The 13,115-nt window shown below is 38.3% G+C and overlaps 1 protein-coding gene across 1 annotated transcript; it reads right to left on the minus strand.

Moving 5' to 3' along the window:
• Positions 1-97: 97 nt before the first annotated feature.
• ascc2 (activating signal cointegrator 1 complex subunit 2) lies at positions 98-11,071 on the minus strand. The gene is made up of 19 exons (XM_041787294.1): positions 10,951-11,071; positions 9,590-9,688; positions 9,324-9,482; positions 9,055-9,228; positions 8,757-8,886; positions 8,569-8,636; positions 8,344-8,457; positions 7,812-7,924; positions 7,657-7,731; positions 7,478-7,582; positions 7,314-7,382; positions 7,114-7,188; positions 5,690-5,921; positions 5,151-5,347; positions 4,328-4,447; positions 3,985-4,209; positions 3,806-3,896; positions 1,571-1,662; positions 98-1,215 (listed from the first exon to the last, which is right to left on the minus strand). Exons 2-19 carry the CDS (start codon positions 9,671-9,673, stop codon positions 1,044-1,046), a joined length of 2,295 nt encoding a protein of 764 aa, XP_041643228.1. The 5' UTR covers positions 9,674-9,688; positions 10,951-11,071; the 3' UTR covers positions 98-1,043.
• Between the last annotated feature and the right edge of the window lie 2,044 nt (positions 11,072-13,115).

Consider the following 13,115-nt stretch of genomic DNA (forward strand, 5'->3'; position numbering starts at 1 on the left):
AACCCAAACTGTGCAGTCGTATTCTAAAACCTCTCCACAAGATACTATTGTCTGTTTCCCCACGAGTAAGAACTCAAACTCAAATGATGTCAAAACATATAATTATTGTATTTATTTTGTGTTTTTTTGCAATGTCAACTCCAAAAAGCAATTACAAGTGCTTTTTTTGTTACAAAATGCTCTTACAGATGTGTTCTCTCCATAGAAAAAGTGTGCATGGTAACATGTCAGAGGGAGAGTTTCCCACAGCTCCACCCTCCTCTACTGCACGAGCTTCCAAACACAAACACATCAGTATCATCAGTATGAGATGGCCATGTATTTCTTTATAGACTTGGGTTTTAACTAGGCTGAATTTGGTGGATGACATTGCATGCATGCACTTGAATGTCACATGCAAGGCAGCCTGCACACAAGCCACTCGTTCAGGATGAGCATTAGAGAGTTGATCACCAGGTCAGTAATTGTTCTTCCAGCTACAGAAGCAATCATAGTCTCTGTTAAAACAACAGATTTCTTTTCCTTTTATTCCTATGTGTCTGTTTGACGATGATGATGATGTCAAAGAAACTTCAGTGGATCACTATGGATCTTGAAAATAAACTTATTTGTTACTTGGCAAAAATAAAGGTCTTTTTCTTTGTCCTCAGTCTCTGAATGTCAGCTAGGACTTTTTTAATCTGTTAAAAAATCATTTGAGCCAAAGAGCTAAATATCTTTAGGGCTCAAAAAGTAAAACACAATTTTCAGAAGCTCAAATTTTTCAACACGCTGCTGACAGTTAGTGACCACAAAAGGCCAAGATGTGTGGATAAAGCAATGCAACTATTCAGCACCAAATGAAAAGCTTCTTCTTTTTCTCTGTGAAGGACCGATGGTGTTTATGGAGCTTAAGTGTGATTGTGCAGACAACTCAACTGGAAACTTTTAATCCAGAACAGCAACTCAAGCCTTGTTTATTCTCCCCCCTCACTACCTTCTACATTCTTGCCATCCCTCCTACCATCAGTCTGTTTGGTTCAAGCAGCTGTCAGTCACACAGATCAGGAGGGGATCATGCCTTTGTTCCTCTTGCGATCAGCCATGGTGCGGCGGTTGTGGTTTGACGTACGGCTCTTGTTGGCCTCTTTCCTTCGCCGGTCCAGGAATGTTTCCAAGGTCTGTCCTTGGCCTTTGGGCTGGCCAACCACATTACTGGGACGCTCAGGTCGGTACCTGAAAGACAAATGAAGAGACGTCAATAGAGGTGTAAAGGAGAACATATTAGTTTGTTTACTTTCATTGTCAAAAAATCTCTACAGAAATTTTGTAAATTGGCTACCTCAGCACGAGACAATGGAGGAATTGGACATTCTTATCATTCAAAGATTTAGCACAATTTCTTTTTTATCTCCAAGGGCTTTAAACTTGGATATACAACACCCTGTTCCCTTACATTCCCAACTCTGATAAGAAAAAGAACTGAGGGGAAAAGTAAGAAATAAGTAGAAAAATGCTGTATTAACAATAACTCTTTTGGAGGGATACCCCGCTGTCAGATTGAGAAATTGTAAGTGAACGTTGACTTTACCCTTTTCTTTGCTGCATGGCAGCTCTTCTGGCTTCAGCCCTCTCTCTCAGCAGGGCTGGGTCCTGCACAAACTGGTCCCTGTTTATATTGTTCTGAAAATAAAACAAATTCATATGCAAACACATGAACAGAAAGTCACAAACGAAAGCTAAAAGACAAAACAAAACAATTAATTTGACTAGAATACCGAATCATATAGTTAAACCAGGGTATATACAGAAAGTCTTCATCAGGAGGTTAAAACTCTTCCTGATGAAGGCTTGATGCTGAAACGCGTTGAAGTGTGTTTTTATGGTCTACACATGACCATGCTGTGAAAATAAAGGCATTTTAACGCTTGAAAAAAGTGCCTTGGAGTTTTTTTCCCTTGTTTTTCATCAACAGTTAAGTGTATGTTTTGTGTAAACAAAGAAAAGACAACGCAGGCAGTATTTCTTATAGTATGCAAATTAGGCTTTTTTTTTTAGATTTTTAGACTAGATTATGATACGAAAAAAATGTACCATAAGGTCTTAAGTTTTTACTTAAGCCGCCTAAAAAAATATGTCTCACACAATATAGAAGTACCTATTTACAAGTCTGGTACTGCAGTTCAAGCTAAGAAGTAGAAAAGCACATATTAAGTTTTAATAACAACATACAAGGTATAAGTACCCATTTCAATTTACTAATAATACTCTTTAATTCTGATGTTAAAGCTTAGAATCTCTTAAGATTACTCTAAAAATGAAAACCAACAAAACCTAAGACCTTGCAGTCTTGCATTTTTGCACTTTTTAACCCCTCAAAGCCTACTGTATCATATATTTCATACATACTAAGACCTCTATCTTATCAACATGATCAATAAATTACAAGCCTATTAAACCGTTTGAACACAGTAAGATAATTTATTTAAAAATGCCCTCCAGTGGATTATCAGTTGCCAAAAATGCCTAATGTATCAAATGTTACACACACAAAAAAAGTGAAATTTCCTTTTTGTAAATTTCTGTAGCTCTAAACATTTTTGCTCCAAAAAATGAGAATTTTCTGGCTATTATTTGAATTATCAGGCTTTAAGGGGTTAATACTTTTTAAGACCCGGTGGATACCCTGTAAACAAAGCAACCTTTGTAGAATATGAAGAATATTTACACTAAAATTAAGATTATTATAAAATACTACTCTTATATTATTCAGGTATATACTTTAGAGTGCTTAAATTATCCCTGATAAACCAGAGAGATTCAAATTTTTTAACAGTTGCTACAGTCATGGCGCCCACAGGGACAAAACCACAACAACAAGGCACTACATATTTATCAGTGTGATGGAAACGCTGGACGTTTCAGCCAAGACTACTACATAAAGAAGCATAAACTGCTACAAGGAGCTGCTGCTCTGTTTCTGTTTCTGATTCATGATTTGTGCTACTCGCTGTGATGGACCACAATTATTCTATGCCACTGTCTGAGTGTTTTGTTGCTCAAGCACCCCCTGGTATTTCACTCCAACCCCCACCACCCAACCTCGATTTTGTCCCACTAGAGTGCTGTTACATGCTGCTGAGCTCAGTCCATCCTCATTGCTCACTTCTTTTCAAATCAGGAAACCTGTCAATAAAAACTGCACCCCATAAGGTGAATTTACTAAACAGTTTATGACTGTGTTTATTTCACATGAGAAAATGGAGAAAAGCGGTTTGAAGTGTCCTTACTGCAAGTGATACCAGAATGCTTTGTGACTAGCTGAACAGAGTCCTCAGTTGAAAAAAAAAAAGGAAGTAACAGCAAAGTTGGCCAGAGCTAAGCAGTTTGTCTCTGGTCATCATCTTCTGTTACTGTTTTAATCGAAAGCCCCCTGGTGGTAGAATTTAAATACTGTGTTTAAATTAATGAAAATAATATTATTAAACCAAAAATGGCACAGTAACTATGTCAAGTCTTCAGAAGTGATAACTCAACACAATGATTGGATTATTAAAACCCTGTACCTTTGATGACAATAAGACTAAGAATTCTAAGTGGAGCTTGTGGACAAAATTTACAGTGTTATTAACAGAACTGCCCGCTTCAGGTTAGTGTTCAATTATCTTAACTTTAGCCATAATAGTCCAGTAGACATCTACTGCAACAACCATTAAAAAGGTATATATTTCTAAAGTAAAACCTTATGATCGATCTCAAAAATTGTTCAGAAATTATAAAAGATTTTTAGTGAGATTTTTAGCTAGATCTGCTGTTATTTTAGTACCGGTATAGCCTCTTCTTCCTCTTCACCCTCCTCCTCTTCCTCCTCCTCTTGTTTGTTTCCTTGTCTGAGGACCTGAGGGACTGTGAAAGGTCTGCAGGAGACACAAACACAAAATTGAAAAGCATACATTTTCTGACATCAGTGTCCACATTTCCTTAGTATCCAGCTCTGAGATTTACCTCCTGTTCAGTAAACTCTCTCCATCCAGGTCATTGGCTCCCACTTGGTTCATGTCATAGGTGTCGTCGTACTCATCATCATAGTCGTCCAGCCCATAAGCGGCTGCACTTTCACCAGGCTCGATGATAACCTCATCCACCACCGTCTCGTAGGTCTGATATCGAGCTTTCTGTTCAGTTATGTGCTTCTTGTCGTTCAGCATCTCTCGAACGCTCTCACCTTTCCTGCAAAAGCAAGAAAATAAGACAAGCTTGAAAGTCTGAGTTTCTAGTCTAACACTGATTAATCATTTTGCTTTGATCAAACATTTTATGTTGTTCTCTGTCTCCTGAATGACCTCACCTCCTGCCTTTCCAGATGCGTGACATGTCTACCTGGTCTCTTCGGAAGATGTCAAACTCATCATCGTCAAACACGTTAGATCTGACACTCAAAACATCGGAAAGCTCCTCCTTCGCCGGCCTTAAATACACAAGAAGAACAGGAGTTGAACACTAAAAAACATGTACTTTAAAGCCACACTACAATATCTTTAAGTTATTTTTCTTTATCACACCATTTTCCCCCGAAGTGTTTACATAACAGATCAACTAATTTTAAAAATAGCATCTGATTGCAAATAATTCAGTAAGCAAGTAACTTTTTGCTTTGTTGATTAGGTAAAATCTTACCTGAGGTTTTAGTATATGAAAATAGTTTTAAAGCTCAGTGTAATTTATCAACAAAGTTAAACATCATTTCAGTCAGAGAAATAATCCGTAGCACACTGCAAATGACTTTACTTAGACTGCTGGGCAAACCCGAGGAAGCTATAGGCGAAACATGTTGTTTGCTCATAATAAGGTCTATAATTTTCAGTGTGCGGTGGATTAATTATCTTTGTTTACTTTGCTCCTGCAACCAACCGGCACCTGATAACCTGGGCTGTGCACGGGGGTCTCTGTTGAAGATTATTTGAGTCCTTGTTGGTGACACCCTTGTGAATTAACAAATGTGCTTTATAACTTTGTAATGTCAAAACTTCAAAAACAAAAACATTTTGCATTCTTTCCATCTCCAAAAAAGAATCCCAGCTTTCTATATGGAAATATTAGCAGCATAAACAAAATAAAAGATAAGAATTTCTAACAATATGTGATTAGTTCATCTCCTTTTGTAGTGTCACCTTGGCATGGCTCTGTCCAGTTTTTCCAGGTTGGGGGCCAGGCGGTCTTCCAGGATGTTGTTGATGACCAGTTCAGAGTTATAGTCGTACTCCTGCAGGCAAGCCAGCAGGAAGCCTTCCCCTAAGTCAGGCAGCAGATCCCGGATACACGACAGCAGAGACTCCAACTCTGCCCCACTCACTGGACACACCGCACCCTGTCATACACAGATGCACAATGTTGTCAGTGTGGTCATTTCTCCATTGATTTTATTCTCCAGATACCTTAGGAACTGCTTTACCACTTATTTACATCTGGATCTGTCTCCTAAGATATTTTAAGACATTTTAACAAAATTCATGCAAAATTAAACCAATAAATTATCAGAACATTAATTAGAACAGAAAAAAGTAATGAGCTGAGCCTAAGATTCCACTCTAATGCTAAACAACACATCATCTGTAAAAAATCCTATGGCTGGAAACCAATGAAGATGACTGCATGACTCTGGGCTGTTAGGAGTTCTGTTTAATTTAGCTCTAATTACCACAAAACTCACATTGTTTCCTTTTTGGGGAACTTGCAACATGGCCTCAGCTCCCCTTGGACTTTCTCGTCCTCCTTCTGGGTCTTGGACCTTCTGAGGTTTGAAACCAGCTGAAGATGAGGCAGAAGCTCCCTGATGTGCTGTCATCGTTTTTTGATGAAACTGACTCTGTGGTTTCCGTCGGCCCACACTGTCCCAGGCACTCTCAACCCCCTGGAGCAGGTAGGACGTCCGAGTCTCATCACTGAGGAGGCAGGAGGTTAAGGACACAAAACAACTGATAAATGGGCAATATGTCTGCGCACACAAAGTCTTGCTTTGAGGACTTTTGTCAGTTTTATGGTTGCAATCAGTAAACAATGCATCACAGTTTACCTGATGATTTTTCCTTCTTATTTATCACTTGGTAACTACAAGCTGCATTAAACTTTTGAACAAAGTAAAATACCTTTTTGCAATCTTTGAGGCCAACGTAACAGTTCATCCCCTCAAGACATTTAATAGTTTATGTAGTTTGAGCCCAGAAAGCATCAAGTTTCACACTTTAAAAACTGTAGCCATCACATTTTTTGCAACAGGATCTGAAAATATTAGAATATCATGTAAAAGTTGTTTCCAGATTGAGTTATTTCCAGATTTACAATGTCCACTGTTCAGTTTAATTTCCATATATTCTAGAGCAACCTCATACAATGTAAAAATATTTAAAGACTTTTTTCTAATCTTGACACAGGTCAAGTGTGATTTTTTTAAGTACTGAAACAGAGCATAAAACTGTAATCAGTTTTTACACAAAATGGTCAAAGACGATTAATAGTGAAATGTATACTTAAAGGACTTGTGATTTACGTCAGGGGTTGATACAGCATGTCATTTTCTGCCATTGACTTATGCCTTGTATTTCTTTAAGAAAAAGGTTGGCTGTACTCTAAACAGAGAGGTGATAATGTAAAGATTTGTAAATCCCAGATGATATGCACTGTACATTGTTTCAATAAGAAAGATATTTAGAAAAGAAAAAGTCAGTTATAAACTGTAAGTTGACATTTGCTTGACCTTAGAAAAAATACTAAAGAACTTTTTTAAATGAAAATACTGAAAATGCCTGCCCAAGATGGCTAAACCATTAACCAAACGGGTGTGGCTATATTTTGATTAGTAGCGCCGTCAAAACATAGCCACACCTGTTTGGTTAATGGTTTAGCCATCTTGGGCAGGCATTTTCAATAAGAAAGATATTTAGAAAAGAAAAAGTCAGTTATAAACTGTAAGTTGACATTTGCTTGACCTTAGAAAAAATACTAAAGAATTTTTTAAAATGAAAATACTGAAAATGCCTGCTCAAGATGGCTAAACCATTAACCAAACGGGTGTGGCTATGTTTTGATTAGTAGCGCCGTCAGTTACAGTTATTTTTCTAATACTGACAAGGATACATGACAGGGAGGGCCTGCTGCAGGAGGCTGATGTCGTCTGCGATGGGAAACTGCTCGTCGTAGTCTGATAAGAACCTGAAGGTGAAAAAAGTCATTCAGACACCTCATACATCATTCTACTTAAAAAAAAAAATAATGAAAACACATGATATTAAATAAATACCAGCTAAAAAACCTCTGATCTCATTCAGCAGATTTACCTTTTCTCAGGTAAAAAAGATGTGAAATGTTGTAGGAGCTCCTCTGCAAATGTTTGCACATTTTCTCCACTGCAAGGCAACAAATATCATAGTTTGTTAATGACAGTGTACATGTTAACTTTTTATTGCTAAGCTATGTACTTGTTGAGAGTTTGAGGTCTCACCCGTCCAGGATGGGCTGCAGGCAGGTGTGATTCAGCAGCAGGTGAGTCATCTCCACCATCTTACGGCAGGAGTGAGACAACCTCTTCCACAAGTCCTCCTGAAGACTGAAGGAGGGTTGTGAGAGATTGATGAAAAATGATTTACACAGCAAGCAAGAACAAATGCAGCAGACACTCACCTTTTATCATCAAAGTTTCTCTTCCTCACCGCTTTCTCCAGGTCAGGCACAGCGGTCTCATAAAACGAGGTCAGTCTGCAGGTAGAAAAAAATTATAATAACAGGATTGAAAAAGGGTGTGCCTGTGATACTGCACGGTTATGTCATTGGTCTACCTGCTGAGGAAGCTGTGGGAGTGAAAGCTGGTGCAGGCAGCAGGGAAGATGTCCAGGAAGGCATGGATGGTGGTGGTGGAGTCACACAGGTATAAAATAATATCTACAAGTTCCTATGGGAGGAAAGAAGACGCAGATTACAAATGACAGAGTAGCCATGTCCAGCGCTTTATCTGACTTAATCTAATTAGTTCAGTGCATTCTCTGAACTTAAAAATGTCATTTACAAATTAATTAAACTCAAATAGTACCTGTGTTGTATTCTTATGTGAGGGAAGGATTTAATTGAAGTGGATGGCAAAGGGTCAAAGCATTAAACTTTGGATTGGACTGTCAAATGTTAAAGCTGACTGTTTTCTCTGGGTTAATCCTTTATCATCCATTAAATATACCTGTTTAACCTAAGTTAAAATGTCATATCTATGTGCTTATGAAATTGCCATAATGAAGCAGCTGCTCTAGATGTTGGATTACTTTATTAGAACAAATGTAGTGACAAACACAGGTCTGTCTGCGTGTTTGTTATTCTGACCTGCTGGCTCATGGCCATGGCAGTGGGCTGTTTGTGTGCATTCAGTTTCATGGGCTCCATGGCAGCGGCTCCTTCACACTGGAGACCACATCTATTCAGGATGGTGTCAAACACCTGAAGGTGACAGGGAGAAATAAACTCAGTACATTATGTTTATAAAATTGACTTTTCCAAACAGTCTGTGACTTCCCAAGTAAATATACAGCTGAAATGTTTGATTCTGACCTGCAACACAGTAGGCACCGTTTCATCCAGGTCACTGTAGTACGAAGGCTGCTGAGTAAAGATGTTCTCTGAAAGACCATTATAAAAGTCTCGTTAGAGTGCCAAACATGGATTAAAAGAGATTAAAACTACCTGTCTTGGAAACAAACAGAATATTAACTTGATAGATATCAAACTAAATATCTCACCTATCATCTTATGCAGCAGCTGACCATTTCCCTTTCCAAAGAGCACACACAGATCCAAAATTTTAGGAATGTCAAACAGAAAGTTCTCATAGATAATTTCTCCAAACACAGCTGGGGTGATAAAGTTCTCCTGTGTAAGCAAAGCACAAAAAACACACTGCATAACAGGGCTAAGGCTTTGGACATGGGAGTGAATCAGAAAATAGCACCCAGCATCGAAATAATTCATTGATCTCACTATAGCTGGTATATCTATAGATTTGTCAATTATAATCCCTTGTGGAGACTATTTTCCTACCTTGGACTCTTTATGAGTTGCCATCCTGAGAAAGGTCAAGAAGACGACCCTGTGGATGGAGCGCTGCATGTCAGCCACAGCAGGGGAGGAGGGCAGGCTGGTGAGGTCGAGGCCACGGGGAGCCTGATGCAGGTATGAGTCCAAACATCTCTGCAGAGATTCATCAAACACCACCTGATGGAGGAGACAGAACAGACCAGGGAAATAAGCACCAAGAAAAGGACAAAAATCCTTCTCAAAGAGATGCTAACATGTCAGTAATTTCTCACCTGACACCAAAACTTGTCATGAGGCAGTGCAAGCAGCCACTCCAGGTCTTCTGTAATAAATTTGGCATGTTCCAGAAACTCCTCCACCTCAGCAGGGGAGCCATCCTCAGGTGGAGGCTTGTAAGGCACAAAGCAACGGTCCTCCTTCCTGGCCGGGTGCTGAGGCAAAGAACAAAATAAACAGTGTTTGATAAAGTAGTATTCCTCAAGCATCACAGACTACTGTTTGAGTGCATTTACATTTAGAATGAGGTGATATGACTTACCAGAGCAGGCAGTGTGTGCTCTTTTCCCAGAGGACTGGGCTCAGTCACCTGCTGCTCATCCAGTGGCACTCGGGCACAGGCCATGACTTCTGTTTTTCTCTGACAAATCATACCACCAAAAGAAATAAGTTACTGTTTTACTGCTTGATGAGTAATATCAATGTGCTTTATTGTGACACTTTAATTTCTATAGGTCACAACTCTCTCTAGAGAGTCAAAATTAAGGTGCAAACAGTAGCTATAGCTGCAAGGTGGCATCATATTTAATGATGAGGTTATTGCAGAAAATAAGATGGCTTTATGCAACAGGTGTCTCTTAAATTGTTCATCCAGGTCAGAAATATCTATTAGCCATAGTATTGTGGCTGTCAAGTGAAGAAAATGACACTTATTGCTTTACAGAGGCACCTGCCAAAGTTTGGGGGTATATAAGGCAGCAAGTGAACATTTCATCCTCAAAGCTGATTTGTTGGAAGCAAGAAGGAAAACCAATGAACAGGTAAGAAAGTCATCAACAGCAAAAGCTCATTTTGCTTGTGTGAAGAATAAAAGCTTCTCTGTGTGATCTGATCCAACAGATTAAATTGCATCACTGCTGGTTTGCCAAAACACGAGGTGCCTCCACAAGTCAGAGCTTTGGTGGCTGAAAGAGGACTACCATCAATATTGTATTATTGCAAGTTATGATTGATTGGTGAGTGTTATAGTTTGATTTTTTTTCCATTGTCTTAATAACATTACCCTGGCTGTATAAACTCCCTGTTGTACCTGATACAAATTGATTGCTTTCATTTCTGCGTAAAGTCGGCATTAGAGCTGATTGTACGGATGCTTTTTTGTGAAATCCATAACTGTTTAATGTTGCATGGACCTTTTCTGATCGTAAAACCATTGCTGCCCACTGTTGACCGACAAGAAGAGTACTTTTTGCATGCTGAAGCACAGAAAGCTAGCCACCTGATGTAGGCTACAATAGCATTTATGAGCTAGTTTTCTCTAACTACAAACTGTCACTGTGGTTAGTTAGCTATGCTTCTCATAACTTATTAAATCAACGTAAAGAGCGAATGACATGCTTTTCAATCGAGTGACATGTAACAGTCGTCAGCTATCAAGACTCACAAGCCTCCAGGGTATTTGTTTGCTCAGCTAACAACCTCCTTGCTGTAATAACTGCCTATTCTGGCAAAAAAATCGATAACTCACCGCTATTTACCATGTTAAACAGAGCTGACAGCACGTAAATGAATGGAGAGGCTAACGGTAACGTAACGTAGCTAACCATCCGGTGACTTCAAAACCGTCTTTTTAGGGCTCCTCTGTCATTATCGTACATACAAGAACTTAATAAATCCCCTCACCTCTTGATATGACTTTCTAAAAATGTTCAAGCCATCACATTAGAGTCGTCACAGTTTTCCACAGTTTCAGTTTCCAAACGTTTTCTAATCACCTGTGTCGGACCAGGAAGTGACATGTTTGTTATTTTAGAATGACGCATGTGCAGTAAACAACATTCGACTGTCTCTATCGCCCCCTGGTGGGAACCAGAGTGTAGCACCTGTCTACCTTTTCCGGAAACCAAGGGTGATAAGACTGGCCCATTTTTGATTTCACATTAGAAGAATAAAATTAAATATCTCCCACACTGGAACATAAAGCTTGTGCTCGACTGTGTTTAACTTCTTAGTTTCAGCTCTAATTCTGTAAACAACCATTCTGACAAGACCAATTCACAAATGTGGGGTTTTTTTGTCACTAAATTGAGACAACACTGTAAATGGTTAACATGTTGGCAACCAAAATAATGAAAATATCTTAATTCACAATGCCCTCATTGATTGCCAGTAGTGTTCCAGAGGCAGAGCCAGTATAGCGAGGGCCAATCAGGGCCTTCTGAAATCTAACTGGCCTCCCCAAAATCCTTGAAATGATTGGCTGTTTGCCTTGACAGCCATTTACCAGCTATTTGAGCGTACTCAATCACTAGGCAGATTTCAGCCTGCATGAGATTAATATTACTAATTTAAATATCCTAAGGGTGAAAAGTGGCCCCATCATCTCTGTATATATTTTTGTATGAGGACCTCAGTGTAAAATGTTTGGAAACCCCTGCCAGATCCTTGATCCTTAACTGGTGGGTCAGGAGCCAAAAGTGAACCCTTTATCATTTTTAGTGCGTCACAGATGGTGTGCCTGGAAACAAAATACATGGCATAAAATCTAGTTTGTGCTTTTATTATTAAAAGAATTTCTTAATCTCTTTGTTTCCTTATATTTTTTGTTCCATTTCATGTCCAAACCGACAATTTGTCATTAAAAATATTGGTTATGAGTGAAAAATGTAAGTAATTTGGGTCACAATTTGTCATTGGGAAGGTTGTGGTGGGACCTGACAATAAACCATTTGAGAACCACTGCTATTGGCTGTTCTGACCATTGGAATACAGTGATAAGCTTTTTAAATGTTAATTACGTTTCTGGAGACTTCCATCACAGTCTTTGAATAGTTGAAGATTTAAACAGAAAAACATCTATTACAAAGTAATTCATAAGGAGTTAAACAGTAACATCCAAAATTTTAGTTAAATTATTTGCAAAATGTACTCAAACATTGAATTTCAATCAGCACATGTCTGCACACATCTTGCCCAGTCAGCTCTTTCATTAAAAGATGTATTTTTTATTTCATGATCTCATGTATCTGTTTTGTTTAGTCAATCTCACTCAAGGGTTTTCTTTCAATGTAATGGTGCAGCAATTAACTTCATATTTTAATCAATTCCTGCATGTTTATTCATGAAAACATGGACACATAAATTGCATGATGGACTTTTATCAGAAACAAACCCAGTTTTGATAACGTAAATTGTGAAGTACATTCAATGGGATTTTAAAGTAGTTCATTAATGAACTGCCAATTTAAGACAGAGTACTGAAGATTATGAGAAAACCTCAATTTTTAGTTGTAACTAGTAAATGTATGTGTATGGATAAATAATAATTAAAATGGATAAATAATAATTAAAAGATATTCAACATGAAGTTGAGAGATGTGTTTGATTTGAATGCTCAATAATCACTCAGTTAAAAGGAACATGCTTTAAGCATTGACTGCGACAGGGGGTAAACTTGACCCAGTAGTAGGTGGGTGCTTTATGGCATTATTTTTTCTTTATAGTAATGTTCAAGCAAAAGAAAATTAACATGACATGCCAGATGATTTTCTTTCACACATCCGTTTGGTAAAGCTCTACACAGCGTTTGGAAAATGATACAAAAATGGTAGTTAAAAAAGTGGCAAGAATTGTTTTAAAGTGGCAAAAGGAGGTTAAAAGTGGCAATATGTGGAACAAATGGGTTTAAATTGGCAAAAAGTGTGGTGAAAATGGACTGTAAGTGGCAAAAAAGAGTGGAAAAAGTGGTGAACAGGTGTTAAAATTGGCAAAATTATGCAATTTAAACATCAGACCCACTAATAGCCTGAAACACTAACATCTCCACGATGAGATAACTGTTAGCAAGG

This window comes from Cheilinus undulatus, linkage group 5, assembly GCF_018320785.1.
Source record: "Cheilinus undulatus linkage group 5, ASM1832078v1, whole genome shotgun sequence".
NCBI classification, from domain to species: domain Eukaryota; kingdom Metazoa; phylum Chordata; class Actinopteri; order Labriformes; family Labridae; genus Cheilinus; species Cheilinus undulatus.

Excerpts from the sequence above, each read along its gene's own strand:
- ascc2 (XM_041787294.1), bottom strand. The coding sequence starts at position 9,673 with ATGGCCTGTGCCCGAGTGCCACTGGATGAGCAGCAGGTGACTGAGCCC. Across the intron at positions 7,583-7,656 it reads AGAAACTTTGATGATAAAAG|TCTTCAGGAGGACTTGTGGA; the intron begins GTGAGTGTCTGC and ends ACCCTCCTTCAG. Across the intron at positions 1,216-1,570 it reads GCCATGCAGCAAAGAAAAGG|GTACCGACCTGAGCGTCCCA; the intron begins GTAAAGTCAACG and ends TTTGTCTTTCAG.